The 19002-nt window shown below is 36.3% G+C and overlaps 1 protein-coding gene across 1 annotated transcript in view; it reads right to left on the bottom strand.

The window, feature by feature from the left end:
- Nucleotides 1-19002, bottom strand: part of ITGA8 (integrin subunit alpha 8) — a 109730-nt gene that overhangs the window by 52652 nt on the left and 38076 nt on the right. Inside the window, exons 14-20 of the mRNA XM_034066803.1 lie at nucleotides 14707-14752; nucleotides 12772-12879; nucleotides 6351-6406; nucleotides 5677-5831; nucleotides 4415-4552; nucleotides 3881-3948; nucleotides 2812-2959 (exon numbers count right to left, since the gene is read on the bottom strand). Coding sequence (XP_033922694.1) covers nucleotides 2812-2959; nucleotides 3881-3948; nucleotides 4415-4552; nucleotides 5677-5831; nucleotides 6351-6406; nucleotides 12772-12879; nucleotides 14707-14752 — 719 coding nt within the window. The remainder of the gene's footprint in view (nucleotides 1-2811; nucleotides 2960-3880; nucleotides 3949-4414; nucleotides 4553-5676; nucleotides 5832-6350; nucleotides 6407-12771; nucleotides 12880-14706; nucleotides 14753-19002) is intronic.

The following is a 19002-nucleotide window of genomic DNA, read 5'->3' as shown; positions in this document are numbered from 1 at the left end:
CAGTAGGTTTCCAGGAACTAGTAAAGCTGTGGTAATTTACTCATTTACCTGGTCTCCAGACCTTTTAACTGTTTCAGCAATACAACTAATGAATAACACATTTGATTTCATTGTAAATCACTGCATTTCATTAATCAGCTTTTGACTGAAGGAAGTATCAGTATGTGCAAGAATCAATGAAACATCAAAATTACATCCTTGTCCTCAGACTTTAAGATCACATGCATTTACTTGGCTCTCTGCTTGCCTCTGATCATGTACATCTTTGCAAAATACTGCCTTGGTACACTTGCACAGTGTATGTACAATATGCTACAGAATCAGACTGGAGATAACAAGATAATGTCAACTGAAGCAGGTCAAACATTGTATTCCATAGAGCTGAAGGCAAGTGAATTTTCAGTTAAGTTGTTGACTTTAACACTTTCCTAGTGTAATTCAAATGATGTATATAACCCAATAAGTTGTTTGAAAAAAAATCAGTTTGGACAGGAAACACTTAAGGCATAAATTTGTTTCTCTATTAGGAAGACTAAATTCAGAGTAACCCCATAATAAAGTAGCTTAATATTCTTTATGAGTATAGTTACTTTGAAATGATGGCAGCATAATAGAATGATTTGATTCTAAACATTTTTCAGTTCCATCAGAAATGTACTGAATGATTTACTGAGCTCATTACTTTTAATTTATTCTGCTCTGAGTCTTCCTGTTTTGCTGGCTCTGAGGTGAATATTATCTCTACCTTAATACAAGGAATTCTGCAGTTTGGAGTAAAACAGCTACACAGAGGACTGTAAACACTGATACACTGAAGAGTCAATGAAATCTTTGGCTGCAGAACTTTAAGAGCATGATTGCAACAGGCTCTACCACAAATCCAACTGTCTGCTCAAATGACTGTATTAAACAAAGCACATTTCAGGAGCAGTCACAGATGCCCCACTGGCAGGGTGCACTGCAAACACAGATTCAAAAGTGAAATCCTGACTCCACTAAAACTGACAGTAAAACATTCATTTTAATCTATGGTCCATGCCTTAAAGAACCAGCAGACTAAAGACCTTTTTTCCACATAACTCAGTGTTACTGCATAGCAGTGTGATAATTTCTTCTGTGTTCTTGTCAAGCAGTTCAAGCTGCCATATTTCTTTTAAGCCCTATAGATTGAAATAATTAAGTCCCTCTTTAATTTATACTCATTTATACTATGACCCCTAAGAATTTGACCATCCTGGTAACACATGAACCTCTGAGCACTCAGGGAAAAAATTAAAAATCCTACTAATTCTTGTTTGAAGTGGTCAAATTACTTAATTTGTACATTTAAACAGAATTAATTAAATGAAAAAACAACACAGGAAGGTTATAAAAGAATGTTTGAGTTTAAAAATCTGGTTTTCCAGTCTAAATTTTCTTTTTAAATGACAAAGATTATATGTTCTTTGTCATGTTCACAGCAGATTTTTAGATGACATATGGCAGTACAGAAAAGTGACTGAACACACACTACAGCCAACCTCCACCAGCAGTTAAATGCCAGAAGGTTTTAGCTTTGTCTTTTAAAAGAAAATTAGAATACCAATTTCTTTCCAAGTGCACTAAGATGTGAATTTTCCAGTTTATTTAAATGGAACAACAGTATCATGAAGACCATAGTTTTAAAAATATTTACAGTTTAAAACCAATAGAAAGTCTAAACCTGCTTTCAGTACCATACATAATCCTTGTGAAAACTGCCCTTGAAATGCAGAAGACGCTAAGAATGACATACATAATAGGACTAATGTTTTGTTCCATCTCAGAAAGAGCTCAATGATATTTCTTTGTATGGATTAAGTATGAAAAGTAAGAGGATAAGAAAATGCCTGGTAAGTTACTTTCAATTTCCTTAAAAACATTTGCCTTTAGAAAGAAAAGTAATTTGTTTTCTCCCACTCTCACCCTTGAGGCCCTTCTGAACATTCCAGGCACTGACAGAAAAAAAGCAAGCTCATGTTGGAACAGCTTGGGAGATTTATGTGCAGATGAGGCGACTGAAACTTGCTGCCCAACAGAGAATACATGAACACTCTGCTTGTTTGCAGGATAGTGTTTCGCCTTTGCTCTTAGAAAACAAACAGACTCAAAAAGGAAACACTGTGTGTTCAGTACAGCTCAGCAGGATTCCAGTCAACATTAGTTCTGTGAACACTGACACATTTTACATTAGAACTGCTTTTTTTGTCTATCCATAAGATAAGATAATGAGTACAAATGAGTCAAGTTTATACTGCAGTCAATGTTCAGCTATTCAGGATATCAGAGACTGGGATATCCTTAATAATGGTAAAACACTGGTGTGCTGGGACCATAAGAAAGCAGTGTCCAAGTGTCTGGGGTTCAGCAGGGCTCATTAACTTTGACTGAGAGCTGGTAACACAGGATCCAAGGTTGGAAGCACTCAGGGAATTCTGTACTATCACTCCCCACTACTGGTAAGGTTTACTGTTTCAGAATCTGAATGATGCAAATACCTCTAGCCCTAGGAGAAATATGACAGTATCTGTATGATACTATAACTAAATTAATAGCAAGGAGCTGGACTTGAGCTGACTCTGAACAGAATGCTCCTGTCCTTCCCAACTTCTGGTGACATAGCTAATCTTTAACCTGGACTGTGAAAGCAAGGACAGCTGAGAGTCAATGGAATTTCCCTCTGTAAGAGGCACCTCTTTACTTGCTGCTTTTGGGTGGTATACCCTAAAAGGTGGTGAACCTTGTTCCCAGTCCTTCTGCTTTTTTATCACTAACATTTTGATTTTCATTTACCTTGTTGTTGCGTTCAACCCCAGTGTAATCTGCTTCAGATGGAATCTTTATATGTAGTTCAGCTTCATAGGCTCCTTCCCCATCATTCCGTGGATTTATTATGAGCATGACATAGTTTTCTTCTCCAATTATTATCTGATCTTTATCGCTGTAAAGGATATACTACTTGTCAGGAGTCAAAACATGCACAATTACAATTTACACATGAATAAAGCAGAAGGACATTTTGCTCTCATAGCATCTGTTCTGAAAAATATCCTGTAAACACAGAATAAAATATTTTCCATAAAAATGACCCCATGGGAAAGAATGCCAGCATTGGGTAGGATCTGTGGCTTACCACAAAACTTGAAAGCTATTGATACAAAATTTCAGAGCCTGACTACTTTCTAACCAGAAAGAATTATTTAGGGGAGGAACTGCTTGCCACAGTGGTCCCATCAGCAGTGTTTTCCAGAGGGCACAAGGGTGGTGGAATTTCAGTTTTCCCCTCATGCCCATTGTAAAATGAACGATGACAGAAGACTTTCAGTGACACTGTGCCCTTTCCTTTCACAGCTGTGTACTGATTTTGATGGCACAGTCACCTGTCAGAGGTTCCCCACTTGACATATTTCTCCCTCCATTGGAGGAACTGTTGCCATGTTTTGAAATTCTGTTATTCTGAGATGCATTCACTTCACTGTACATTCAGTTCAGGTGAACTGTGTCCCAAGTTCAAAGTCACTGGCACACTGAAATGAACAAATTTAAAATCTTTGAACAATCATTTGTATTATCTCTCAGCATTAAAACAACTAGGATCACTCCTAGCAAACACTTGCAAAACTGTATTTTCTATGAGAGCCATTAGACATCATGAATGTGTCTGACAAAAATACGTTTTCAAGTGTGTATTTCTCCATTTCTGGGTTTTCTAGAGGAAATGGATGTGCAAATTAAAATCTGGAAATAGGTAAGAATGAGTAGCTATAGCAAACAACAGAACTGTATTCTACACATTCTGTTAAGGCAGCTATAAGAGTCCAGATTTTGTTATATGTGGCATCATTTCTTTTATATGACTTACGGCATAGCAGAAAGCTGCAAGTCAGGAATGCACAAGTTGTCTTCCCCACAGTCAACCAGAATGAAAGCCTGGGTTGTTGCAAAATGAAAGAAGTTGCAATACAGTTAGTACATCCTTCACAGTCTAAATCACTTCATTAAATATCACTAACTCAAATGTCTTTAGTATCACTTGCACTGCCTTAGTTAATCAATCTCTTTCTCATTTCTCTAAGTTCCTTTCCACATGAGTAGTTGGTTACTATTTATACTGTCAACTACACCCTTAGCAGAATAGTAACACTTTTCAGGCCCTTTCCCACACTAAATTGTGGGCTTGTATATTCTAGAATGAAATTAAAATTATCAACACAACAAAGTTTTGGAAATGCTTTAAAGGCTTGTTTCTATATTTATATTCAAATTACATTTTGAATTAATTAAATCCTTGTTGTGCAATTTCTTGGCATGATATTCCATTATAAGGAAGATGACAGAGTATTTGTAAATGCTTTCATGTTTATAATGCAGAAAATGTGGCATGCAAAATTCATACCTGTTCTGTTAATGAGCTTTTCTGGTAATAGTTCAGTATTGGCTTCACAGCCAAGCTATCTTCAAAACTGGATTCATCCAAACTATAATTCAAGTTTATACTGATGGGAGACAGTTTATCTCTAAATTCTGTTTCATCCTGTAAGCAACAATCACATAATAAAAACCAATGGTTAAATATAATTGTTTTAGGTTAGTACTGTATGGCAACAGATTTAGACTTCAGTCTTTATCAAAGGTAAAGATATGGTTCTGACAGCTGCTGGCCAAATTATGGCTGTAGGCAATGTCATTAGGAAAGCAAAGTGACTCACCAGTAACTGGAATGCCCAGAACACATTGCCTCCACAGCCCCACATCTGGAAGAAGCTGGCTGAGCTGAGTAGACTCAGAATTTTTTCAAAGCATTAGCCTAAAATGAAGCTGTTTAAAAGAGACACACAGAACCAACTTCTATCAGCTACTGCCCACCTTCCTTTCAGAATGGAAGTAGGGCATATGTGGATTTGTGGAGGTAAAATTGTTGGTTTACTCCAAAATCAAGAATTTATATGCATTAGCAATGGTAATACTTCACCACCTTTATTGCCTAGTTATTGCTTTACATACTGCTTGAGACTTCTTTTACCTCCCACTGCATTTCTAGGACCAGCCTTGGAATCTTCTTCAACTACATGAGGTAATTCCAGCTGCAAGTGAGTAACTAATGACACTTTCTCCTTCACAACTTCAGTTCCACAGTTTTAATTTTTCTAAAAACATTTTAAAATATCTTAAAAATATTTAAAAAGTAGATTAATTGTAGGCCAGTATTGCTGGTGACACTCCTTTAAAAGACCTTTTGAAAATGAATTGGCATGATCTTTCACGTTTAGTGGATTGTTCCACTACGAACATTACAGGGAGAGCAATCTTGCATTTTTGTATCAGGAGATGCAGTATTTAATCAGAATTTCCAGAAAAGCATGAAATGAATGTATTCGTACACAGAGGAACTGTACACTCTTTAAAGGAGTCTTTCTTTTATACTTACATTGACAAAAGATGAGCCAAAGGTTTACATAGAGAATTTTGCCCAGGTAGAAGAATGTTTTGGACACCCAAATGAGGGCTTTCCTGTCTCACATTTCTGCAGTTTTGGGATCTAAGAACAATGGAAATTGTTCTTCCTTTTCCAGTAGCTCCTTTTTTTCTATCATTATCTTTGAATGCTTGACACTACTCAAATGGTGATGACAGTCCAAAGTATTTTGAACAACTTACTCTGAGATAAACAAGAAAGTCCTGGCAATGGAGCTGTTTCTGTCTTTCTATCACAATGGAGAAATAATGATGTGACTGATGGTAATCAAAGAAGAGGGTCCTCTTAACAGCTCCTTTCTGTTTTGATGAATCTAATTGCAATTCACCTTTCAGCACTAAAGGATAGAAGTAAATAACATTTTTATTAATTTAACATGGAAAGAAAAAATAGTAAACAATTACTTATGTATTATAGAAAATTACTCTAATGAAGACTTCCAAGGAAGACTAATTCATTGTTTAAGTGACTGTCTGTTCAGCAGCACAGTAGTTTTTAATCCAAAATATGGAGTATATGTAATTTAAGTTTATGAATTTCATTTACAGATTGTACTTTTACTGAACTTCTGCTTCTTTTTATTTATTTATTTTCAAAACAGAACATTCTCCAACAGGGTACATTCTTGGTTTTATTTGAAAAATTGCCTAAGCTAAATAAAAAAATCCTTCAAGTGAATACAAGCTTTGTATTATATATATGTATCTGTATATACCTACATACACACACATCTTTCTAACTGTACTTTCTTGCCCTAGGGAGATCTCACTCCTATCATGTTTTAAGGTGTAAGATAAAAATACATCTGAAATCGAGTGGGCCAGAGTAAATTACAGGAATACAAAACATTTCTTACCTATTCCATCTGAAATACTTTGACCTTCAAAATCTGCGCAGACTCTTACAGTGAAGCTACATATAAAAAAGCAGAAGTAATTATTAGCAGAAAGAGAATTGGCAGTTCCCAAGTCATACCTTTTAAGCTTTCTATTCCTTTTCTCAAAAATATTTTCATTGAGATCTGCTTTTAGCTACCTGTGACATTCTCGAAGTTAGCAAGTCTCCTACGGTCCACTAAAAATCAAAGAAGAGAAGGTCTGAATATCTTCCAGGGAAAGGTATGGAGAAGAGCCTCTGTTCCCACTAATTCTTGAGACAGCCTACAGACATAACACTTCCAATACTATTGGCAAAGTTGGGTTCCTTATATTGACCTTCAGCAAACCACCTTCGTATGAAGCCGTCTGCAGAAGTCCTTTTTGGTTCATCATGGTCAAATAAGAAAGATCCTTGAGCACATAGCCAACACAAGCTGTTTTCTATCAAATCAAAACACACAGGATGCCAATGTATTCCATTACATTCCATTATTCATTATTTCAAAAAAGCTCTGATTCACTCCAAACATACCAACTGAATTGTTCTATTTGTGTGGCACAAGACTAACCAGAATGTATTTTAATTTGCTACATTTTGCATAAAGTGGCAGATATCTGACCAAAATGAAAGTACAGAGAAAGTGATTATCCATGTCCATTATTTAATATACGAATGTAACACATTCTACACAATGCAAAACACTAAGTTAATTGTTTTTCATTTGCCTGCTCATAGTGTACGGGAATCTTCTTTGAGCTTAGCACTATTCACATCACAGTTATAACTGTATTATGTAAGCATCACTTCAGACATAACTATTTCTCATAATGAGCATTTATTTCTATTTCTTTGTAAGACAAGCAATAAATTTGCAGTTATAGTCAACACTTGACAGGAGAAGTTTGTTATAGTTTTATTGGCTGATAAATTTTAAGAAGATTTACTATAAAATTAATTTTAAAACCCTAAAAATTATAAGTGCCTGTAGAAAAGTTTAACTTCATAAGGAATCTATGCAAGTTATATAAATATATAACTGAATCATTTGTTTAAAAGCTTTCACAAGTTACTCTGGATGGCTAAGAAAACAGGTATATTAATGTTTATTGCTGTTAACAGGGTGTGCTTTCCTGATGAGTGAGAAAACAAGAAGTCTGTTACTGGAAAAATGCTTTTGATTTTTTATTCCTCCTGTCACATTCCACAAGTACTTAGCTCTCCACACCATTATTTCCAAATAAGTCCCATACAATGTAGGAAAATTGCGGACGTGAAGGGTCTGGGGCTTTCTAAAACTTTCAAGTGTCCTGGTTACCAATCATTCTTCAAGAGAATTTTCATGGCTTCAGAAAATATTTTGCTGTATATGTATATGTGCATGCATATGTGTATGTGTACGTGCACGCATACGTAAGACTCAGCTAAACATGGATTGTAGGTTAGCACTGGAAGATGTGAAATCATCTTGGGTTAAATAAAAGCAAATTTAAAGTAGTCATTGCTCTTAATCTCCTCACTAGTGTTGTACTATAGACTAACTTCTCCATGCAGTGGATTCAAAGCCAGTGACATAACCTTTAAAATAACCTATAATCACATTCTAATTGCATGTTTGCTTCCTCTGACAAATGTAATGAAACTGTGCCACATCTGGGATTCATGTCACTCTCATGACCCTCTTAAACACTTTCCTCCTGGGCAAAAAAAAATTGCCTTATGCCATTAAACTCAGCTGTAGCCTTCAAATGACTTTACACTCCATGCAGAAAGTGCAAATTCAGTCATATTCTTATTTCATTGCAATTACGAATTAACACATGAAGAACCAATTATTCCCTAAAACACAAGGACAAGGACGAGAACAACAAAAATGAGAAAAGCTTGTGTAATTGCCTAAGTGCAATTTAGACATCAGGCTTCATAGGTCAGTCTCGCATGTCATGGCATAATAGTGGATTTTCACAAACGTAAACTCAGGAACTGCCATCATATACTAAACTTTGTGACCTCACTTTGGAGGTCTCACATAATTTTTGCGATGTCATGTTTAAAAAAAAAGGCTGAGTTAAAAATCCAGCTTGAAATGCTTTACTTGTTAAATAGCACAATTTCAGTGTATGTTTAATTTACTGTAATGAACAGAGTAGTTCATCATACACATTTTATAACAAAGTCACATTCTTAAGTGTTACTTTAAGAGCCAAGGTTTAATCCTTCCTCTCCAGGCAGAGCATCTCCTAGGCACAGTTTAAAATACAACAGCTGAGCTTAGAAGCTTGCTTGTAGGAGCAACCAACAAAACAAGACAATTAACAGTTTAAAGAAGAAAACTTCAGCAGGTAAGGAAAAAGTGGGAACTAGCCCATCCTCCTAAAGCATATGAACTTTTACGTGCTATCAATCTTGCATTTCTGAAGAGATGCCCATATCACTCAAGCTTATGTGAGATCTCTGTGTGATTTGAAGAGTATTTATAGCTACAAAAGAGAGGGAAAGCCTTAAATCTGAATTTACTAGCTTTTCCTGGTAGTCTCAGATCAATAAACTGTTTTGTTTTAATTAATTTTATGTTCTTCAGGTAGACAGAAACATTTTAAATTATTTTATATTTTAATTATTAGAAGAAGTATCTTAAAAATATTCCTCTTTCTTCAAAACTAGTCATGGCATAGATGGCGGTAGTCTCTTTAGAAGTCAATCTGAATTACCTAATATTACCCAAAATGGTTAATCCTTAGAAAATCAGTTACACATAATGTTTTCCGGACTGCATTTTATCCCAGAAAGAATTTATTTTGGTCTGGCTATTCTAGTAGGTGAAAAAATAGGAAACTCAGTTCAGGAAGTGAAAAGCTAGGAATTACCAGATCCTACCAGACATCATTTGTTATTGTTAATGATTTCTTTAGCACATAGGATTGCACATGGAGAGGAAGAATGAATAATGCATTAGCAGGAAGGCACTTTAAGGTTTAAGCTCTATGGACCTCCATTCTGTGTGAGGCTTATATCGAACCTGCAAGGTCACAAACCTCTACAGAAGAATAGCAGAAGCTGTTACCCTCTACTGATGAATGACCTTTAAACAAATTGTTTCCTCTTTGAAGAATAATAATTAAAAGCAAGTCAATATAGTTCTAATTTGATGTTCTTGGCCTACTTTTAGATTTTGTTATGCCAAAGACTAACCCAGTGACCCAGAATGACCAACACAGAGCTTCAATCCTGAAGGGCTTCCTTGGCTAGGCTATGTCACATGGCCAGACTGCAGCAACACAAAGGCTGCTAGATAGCTCAAATGACTGTCTTTTGGCTACCTCTAGGACTACTAAAACTAATACTATCAAATCACGCAGCTGCATTCCTGGCACAGCAGAGGTCTGCAACACAGCAATGGGCTTCCTGGGTAGCAACTGTCACCACTTGCCTACTTTACTCCTATCAGCCCCTGAGGTGTAAGGTACAAGATTTCTGACTCCCAGCCACATGACTTTGCTGTCTGACTCATGGAGTCAGGCTTGCCCCAGACTAGGGCAAATCTCACACAAAGATATTTCAACAAAGTACAAAGGCCCTTAGGTCCATATCCATGGGGCACTGGATGTGTCCAGTTTCAAATTAAGCCAATGGGAAAAGAAAATACTAGGAATAGAAAGGAGCAAAATTAGAAAAATAGTTCAAAAGTTACATAGTTAAGAACAATATTTGAGAATCAGATCTTAAATGGTAACAGAAATATCAGTGCAGAGATAAATTAGACCTCTAGGTAGCTGGAACCCAGTCTTGTGCTTAATAGATTATATGATGTGGACACAGCTTTTAAAAAAAGTAAGCATTTGTTTCATTTACCCCTTTTCCCAGAAACTGACCTGCATCTTTCAAACTTAGAAAGAAAAAAATAAATATTTTCTTTCATAGGTTCAAATTTGCAGAATTTATTCCAAATTTATTAGTTTGTGGGAACTCAGAAAGAGTCGCATGTTAAAAATGGCAGAGAAAGAATTATGTTTCTAGAAGGTCAGACAATTCTCTTAAGAATGTGCGTAAAAATGTCTTTTTGTGCACGTCTCCTCTGTGCTGCAGCTTTCCAATCTATATCTTGACAAATATAATATTCTCCTAATAGTTTAAAATGTGGAATAGTCTACATTATTCATACACACACACTTTGTCAAACTTTTCAGGTAGGAGGTTTTCTTTCATTCTATTTTTGCAGTGTCAGTCCGTACGCATTTTATACAGGTTGCACAGCTGGCTGAGAGATACAGAAATCTATCCCATGGGACTGAGGAATTCTTTGCTTGCTGGAGTTTCCCTACTAATTGTTTTCATATGGACAATACAAGCTTCAACTAAGGACAAAAATTACAACATGGAAAATAGCAGCTGCTCTTCAGTTGTTTTGTAACACAAACCAAATCTTTAGGGAAGAATATTTTTGAATAAAGCAGACAGAAAGTAAATTATGCTCTTGTATTAAAAACTCTTGTAGATATAAACCAAATCTTCTGGCTTACTGTAGCACAGTAATGAAAAGTAATGAAAATACTGCATGTTAGAGGACCATACTTTGTTTTTTCTAATTTTTTTAAACCATGTCTCAAAGCAGGAATAGTTTTTTTTTTTACAGAAATGTTTCTATTTATTTTTTGTGCAAAACCACACCTTTTCCCCTTTAGTACACTGCTGGCAAATGTTAGGGTTTCAAAATCATTTTCATTATGACAAAAAGTATTCTTAAAAAGTCTGAAAATTCTGACAAAAACCATAATTTTGATCAATGAACATGCTTCAGCCCAGTGTTGATATTTTAAATTCTCTATCACATTAACTATTAAATCAAAAGGTGCTTGAATAAAAAAAAAATCAGGATGGATCCTGATCTGGATCCTATTCCAGAAAGGTCAAAGCTTTTAAAAGTTGTGAGTCTTAGTTCTATCAAGTGCCTTCCCCATTGCTCTGTAAATTGGTGATTTTCTTCATAGGATATAGAAACAAGGAACATTATGGCAAATATGGGAAGTCGCATAAAGTGTGGAAGAACAGAGCAAAAGTGAAACTCTCTTGACAGCCGCTTTCCAGATGCATTGAAAGCTGACTTATTTAGTCATTTAGATATATCAGAGTTGAGTTTCTTTATGACTACTGAATAAACTTTTTCTGGTCATGAGTATTTTTTATGGTTCATATTTAACAATTTGCTCTAAAAACACTTTTGCTGACTTTGACATTTGAGATGATTTTTAGAACTCATTTCATATAAAGAGTGTCTCCAGTGTGGGGAATCCCTTTGACCCCCTCTGGTTTAAAAGCAGTGAAAAATTTCTGCAGTCACCTTGTTTCCTGGAGTCCTCCTTTACATATGGATGTCCTTTTCATCCTGCCCACTTCCTGGCAGGATTTCTGCTTCTAATGTGTTTAAATAAAATGATATGAATAGTTTTTCTGTCTTAGAAATCTGTTCCTCACAGTGTCTCTGGCAGGACTCACTGCTATTTTGTATTCAAGTTGTACGTGTTTATGCTCTGTTTTGTTTTCAGTTTCCTCATTTGTTATGATTTCCACTTTCAAACAGTATCTTATGTATTTGTAATAGCCTCTTTTATCAGCTGTTCCTGGGGTCCTTTCTAAGTGAATTTTTACTAGTGTAATAAATGTGCCTTTATATGCTATTATGTGCTATTAGATAGCCTCCAACTGTCCTGCAAGCATTTTATATTTGTAACTGATCTTCAATTGTTTTAATTAGCTTTGTTTTTGAAGGTACTTTTTCTTTTCAAAGTTAAATGCTACTATGGTGGAGGGTTTCTCTTTTAAAGAGAACAACATTGTCTTGTACAAGGCACTAAAAAAACCTTCCTCCAACCAATGACAGCCAGAAACAACATCCTGTGAACTGCTCTCAGGATGGCCAGCCAGATACCTTCTCTCTTCCACGAAGGACTGAGATCTTTCCTTTTCTAACAGAAAACAGTGGATCCACCAGCTCTTTGCATCACTTTCACTGACATATTTTCTCAAGAAAATGTGTATTTTGACAGATCATAGCTCCTGTCTTTTGTCTGTCTAAGCTGTTTCTTGTTCCATTCATCCAAGCATTGCATATGAATTTGTATTTTGATCCATAGGAGACAATGAGCATTCTCCTACACAGGAGATTCAGTGTCTGAAAGCACTCAGCCTTTAAGTACTTAATTTTGAGAATCCGTGAAGTACTGGAAGGTATCTAAAAGAACTCTGTTCTGCGTAGGGCTTTTTTGTTGCATTCAACATAGTATGTTTGAACATCTTTATTGAACTTTGAATATGTTCAACAAAAAACTGCAAGAAAAGTTAGAAATAGGAAGTTAGGAATAGAAAGAAGATGAGGATTTTTTTTTGTCTTATCATGAACTTACCAAGCCACCAAAAGCTGAGAGTCAGGGAGCAGACAAGTTTTATTGTCTGGATTCACAATCATGGGGTTCAGAATGAGCTGAGCATTCACTGTCACCACAGGTCTGGCTCTGAGGAACAGAAATAAAGGTTCACTGCATACAGGAGCACATTAGTACCTATGTTCCAGCAGAGAAAACACTTAACTAAGTTGGTTACATTGAAGTCAGAAATGTAGGCTGCTTCTGAGGAAACATTCATATAAGCCTCCTCATAGCCAAGATAACCTTTTTTTTTTTGTCAGAAACTGTAACTCCTACTATGACATTTTGAAAGTTCTTCACAAAAGAAATCAGAGGTCAACAGCGTCAGTGAAACAGCCTCCTACAGTTAACTAGTAGGTGTCTCTTGGGACTAAGGCACATCAGACACATCTCATCACATTGGGTTTTCATAAAGCCTGCCTTTTGGGATTTACATAAGTCTTCTGGCCATATTTTATACTGTTGGATTTGTTATATACTGTCTCCACTAACAGTGACATATTCAGACTTGCTATCTCTGTTTAAGATTCTTAAAACAAGAAACAATTTGGTTAAAGTATAAATTGATCTACAATCTCTTGAGCCAATAAACAACTCTGTCTGACATGTCTTGAGACAACTGACTTCAGAAAACAGGGATTACCATCACAAAATTCTGATGAATATGCAAATACACAGTTACAGTGATTGGAATCTTCCCTTCAAATAACAATCTGTTATTAAGTAATGAAATAACTTATAGCTGAGAGCAATTTGGAAGACATACGAAAACAAGAAAGGGTCTAAATTCTGCTTTTTTAAGACAGCAGTACTATTTTACAGTAGCTTACATAATTCTGGCAAAACCAGCTTATTAAAAAATTAATTTCCTCATATCTTAATCCACAGCTGAGCTTTTACGATTACTTCTTTATGCTACCCCAGCAAAGCATTAAAACAAATTATTTTCTCTGCAAGAGTGAAAAGCTTCTTTTTTCTAGCACATTGCAGTCAGTAAAATCCTGTTTCTCCAATATGACAAGTTGCATATTTTATATACTCTGGCCAGGAAATGGCCTCCTGCTATTAATTTTCTTAAATTAAATTGAACACATTTTTACTGCTATCTAAAATACACACTGGATCTAATTCTCCAATGTTTCACATCCTGTGCAGGCATTCATGCCACTGCAATGTGATGCACTGCAAAGCATTCACATGGTTCCTTCTCTGGGCAGTAGGAAAATCAGGTCTACTCGCTGCACCTACAATGGTCGCTAAAACAAGCTAGCATTCCTGTTTTACTAAACCCTTATTCTTTGACAAATATTCAGCTGTGAAGCAAAACATGCCTTCCCTCAGTCAGGTACTGTTAGAAATACAGACTACAAGAAGACAGACAGGAATCAAGAAATACGACTACATTGTTGCATCAATGGATGGTAGATCTTTAAATGCAAGGAACTGTCGGCATGGCTGGACTAAGACAGCAGAAAATATTTGTTTATGCATTTGGTAGCTTCAATTCATACCTCTAATCAAGCAGTGTGTTTAGTGAAAATCCATAGTCAGCAACAACTTTGTGATTTTTAAAACAGGATAAAGTATCTTTCTAGCACCATTCCCACAGGGGGAAAAATCAGTTTAGAATGCTATGCTTTTTAAATTTCTCATTTAAAATTAACTGAGGACTCAAACATTCCAGAAGTTTCTTGAGCTAAGGCTCAAGCATGGGAATTACGGAAAATTTCATTGAAAATGACAGTTTCAAGAATGGGAAAAAAGCTTTTGTTTCTCACAGGATGCTTAGTTTATCATCTGTAATTATCATCTTTTACACATTGCACTACAGAAACAAAGGAATGTGAAATTTGCTTATTTGCAGATCTCCTACCAAAGCTGTAAAATAGAAAATCCATCGTATTTACCACTTACCTGTAAACAACTGCTTTTCCAGCTCCAAATGCACCTACAATTAAATCTGGAAAAACAAAACAGTTTCAGAAGAACTATATATGGACCTCTCTTGCATTTTTCCCCAGTCTAAATAAGACTATTTACATTAAAAAAGCAGTGACATAAAACAAGTGTGATAATTCCTTTATAAGTGATTTTTTTTTTTCAAAAGTGGACCTGGAAGAAACATGTTACATTGTCAGAGATGGCCTCCTAAATGTCTTGGTGGTATCCAGTAGGTGCCAATCTAGTTAAGATAAGACTAGCCATGCCACAGTCTCACTTCTCTCCAGCTTTCAAGGAGTATTCAGGGGGAAAAAGGATGCCATTAACCCTATACATTTTATTCTAAACCATTAATTGTCCATTACACAGAGAGATGCAAACCACTTTGTTGTCACTTTCATACAGGTCATGTTGAAAATTTACAATGTTCCTTCCTGAAAATCCTTCCCATTCTGTTTTATGCTTCAAGCAATCTGTTCATTCATGTAAGCATTACACCTCTGCATAAATAAATACAATGCACAGGTCAGAGGATGCCTGATTTTATAGTTTCTAATGTTTGCAGCATTGTAGCAGCATGTGCTGAGGCTTATAATAATTATCCATCTAAAGCCATCTATGGTTCCCATCGATCCCCATCAATCACCATTTGGAGTCAACAACCCCAGCACTACACTGGAGCCAAACAGAGAATCAGCTTCCCTACTGCCTCTAGCTGGAGCGCAGTTCAAGAAAATGAAAGCTTTGTTCCATTTTCAAACTCCCTAGTGCCCATCCGGGCACCTCTTTCACTCCACTGCTACTGTATGACTTGACTTACACATGTCCAATTCAGTAGACTGAATCTTACAACAGACCTTGCAGTGGTACAGACTGGCAACCTAAATTGATCTAAATGAGTTAATTAAAACAATACTCAGGGTTGTAAACAAACCCTTACTTGCTTGCTTCCATTGTTTGAGCACTGGTTTGCTTATGAAGCCCTGAAGTCAACAAGCATGATGCAAACACCAGACTTTGGTGGCAATCAGCTCAGTAGTTTGGGCCAGGTCTGGCAGTGTGTTTTCCAGCACTCTGCCTTTCAGATGGTGAGGATTTCACTAGTTTAAACAAGCACTCCACATGGACAATAGCCTGTCTACAATGAACGCCACTGAAGAATGTCAGCAGAGAGGAGCAGATATGAACAGTTTATGGGTCTGATCCTCTTTCTGTGCAACATTTACATTTTTCTACTTCCATTTGCCTTAGGGAAATAGGCTTCAGGGTCAGGAACACTTTAAATAGAAAAAGAGTGTTGTTTCTATCTCCTTTTTGGGACATTTATGAGTTCTTTTCACTAGCAGCTTTATAGACAAATTGCACACAGTACCAAAACCTAAAGATGTTTTCCTTTAAATAAACAACTGGTTGAGATGTAGCCATCACATAAAGGCTGCACAATGCACATGATAGAACTTTTTCTGTCAGCTCCCCAATAGCAGCACCCATGGTAACCCCCCTGAAGACTGAATATTTTACTGGGTTTTTTTTTTTTGCAATTGTGTTTGGGTTATTTTTTTTGTAGGGTTAATTAATTAATTAATTTATTTATTTATTTTATTAAAGGAAAAAGGAAACATGTTATGAACAGAAAGCAAAAGACAAGAAGGAAGAGGTTTCTGGTCTGTTGTTTCCAGTTGAACAGTCTTTACGAATTCTGCAACATACTTAACTTAGGATATATACTCTTTCAAACTCAGTAACTCAAAAGTTTTCAATACAGGGCTGTTTTATGGCAGACAGAAAACTGGTAGATGTCTGAGACTTATTCAGATCCTGATCTTGTGATGATTTCATAATCTGACCTTTCACTAAAAAAAGAAGCACTCCAACCTTTCACAGGCACAAGGGAAAGCTTGAGCACATAACTTGAGTAAGCTTAATAAAACAGAGCCTGTTTGAATCTGAAGGGAAAAAGAATGAGTCTGTCATATACACTTCACTTCACTGGTACAAGCAAACTCTTTAATTTCTACTGCTGTACGGATTTAGGTCCCCACTATCTCACCATCCCCTCTTTAATACTAAAGGGGATTTTGCACATTTGCTTAATAGTTAAATCCTGGTTTCTTTGGAACAGAGTCCAGTTTTTTGAAGACAGAGAGTAACGGGTCTAAAGGAACAATTGTAGACCCCAGTCACCAAAAGACTGGTTTTCCTTGAGCAGTCTTCTTGCATTGCCATCTCAGCTGGGTTTGGAGGCACAGCAAAAAAGATGAGAACATTCAATCATGGCACCATCACAAAGGCTCTATTTAAGCATAATCTGTTGGGCAGCCAGGACAGTGCTCATCCTGCTCTCATTTGGAAGCTTGCACTTTTTCCCTGACATATTCCTTACTTTCTGTTCTAAGCAATGCTTATTCTTGACCCAAAGAGCTTGAATGAATGAAAATACTCAGGAAGAGGAGTGGACTTAAGAATGAATATGCAAACAACAAAACATACGTCTATCCAGTACTGCCATATACAATCTAATATAAGGAGCAAGTCATTGTATATTCCAGCAGAGCATTCACTGGAAGATCCATTAGGGATTTTGCTTTGCTTCTACTTGTTCTGTTACAGTAGTTTTATTCTTCCTTTTTTTCATTGCCTTGTGGGGGCTTCTATACCCATCATTGGAGAAAAACCATTTTTGATATTGATACTAATCCATGAGATTTGAATACACATCCACACTTTTAGAAGCAGAAGTTTTGAATTTGTGTTCTGCAGAAGAAAAGTAGCTAATAATTTCTATGAAAAAATGCATGAGATGTCTAAATTATCTGAAGTTTGGCAACTTTCCCCTCCTAAGAATATAAAGGAGTTGTCTTTAGTCATTGCTAATGCTACGCATGCAATGTCACTGATGCAAAGGTCACAGCTGAAAAATAAGTGTTTAACAAGCAATTTGGAATTACATAGCAATAAAAACCAGCTTAACTACTTGTAAGCCTTCCAGAGTCTGAAGAAGACAGTATGAAAACTTTTGCTCCTTTGCATTTGTGAAGGGTTTTTTTCAAGCCCCATGAAAGAGAAAGAAAGAAAAAGTATAGAAGAAAGAATAAATGAGCTGTGGAGTCACAACCACACTGCAAAAAACTAAGAAAACAAGCACAGAGTGAATCTGAAGGAATTTTCACATTGAATTTCAACACAGCTTGTGGTTGTATGCAATAAGATCCCAACTAGTGGAGTTCACAGAGCTTAATCCTGAAACAAGTGTCTTCGGCGTGTACTTTGCGGAAGTCAAGGGGCACTATGCAAAGTTAAACAATCCTAATGCTGATTTCAGATATTACTTTTCTCTGAAGGGAAGGCTTGCAAGGAAGGTACTGTCCAAGGAAGAAGATCCATTTTCTGAGATAAAATTATCATAAAAGGTCAAGGAAGGAGTATTCACAGATGGCACTGAAAGGCACATTGGTTTTTGTAAGCTGCTCTGTTTACCTGCATCCTGTGCTATGTGTCTGTGCTAGACCTGAAATAAAGGGCAGAAACTTGCCATGTTGCTTACTAAGCATTCAACCAGCTGGAGGAAGTAGGACTATCCAGTTCAGCCAACTTTACTCAAGAATTTGAGTTAAATACTACAAACAACCACCCCTCAAACCAGAATCACTTGATTCCAATCATACCATTCTCAACTGCCTTGATTCTTCTCTGTTTTTCAACAACTCTGGTAGCAGGTCTGTTAACACCTAAGGATAATTCATTCCAATGCTCCCTTTTGTCTGAATGTGTCCTTTTCATAATAGAATGTTATTACTCATTATATTACAAACAAATCCAAAAGGCGGCAGTTAATGTTCAATCACTTCAGTAAATCCCTACTTAGTGGGATTGATTGTTTTATCCTTATATTCCACTGGGTACAATATTGTGATTTCATTAAATATCTCAAAGAATTTTGGAAAAGCATGCTTGTAAATGGCACAGATAACGATCTGCCATAAAATTAGCATATCTGTAGGAAATTCTTAGCTTGTCAGTACATTTTTGAATGATTATTCATGTGAAAACTTAATTAGCTGGTAGAAATACTTCAGTTTTTCTGCATCTGGGGCAGAACCCACTCCTTGTTCTGGCTCCCACGACTGCAGCCCTCTGACCAAAGCAGATGCAGCTTCTCATTGATTTGTTTGTCTTCAACAAATCTCCTGGACCAACTTCATAATTTAGTCATCACTAGGTTACAATTTGTGATATTGTTGGCACAATGCCTATTGTTGTAAAAAAAAA

Source organism: Melopsittacus undulatus, chromosome 1 (genome assembly GCF_012275295.1).
Source record: "Melopsittacus undulatus isolate bMelUnd1 chromosome 1, bMelUnd1.mat.Z, whole genome shotgun sequence".
NCBI lineage: Eukaryota > Metazoa > Chordata > Aves > Psittaciformes > Psittaculidae > Melopsittacus > Melopsittacus undulatus.
Note: the sequence above shows the minus strand (reverse complement) of the source record. Positions and strands in the feature narration are given on the sequence as shown.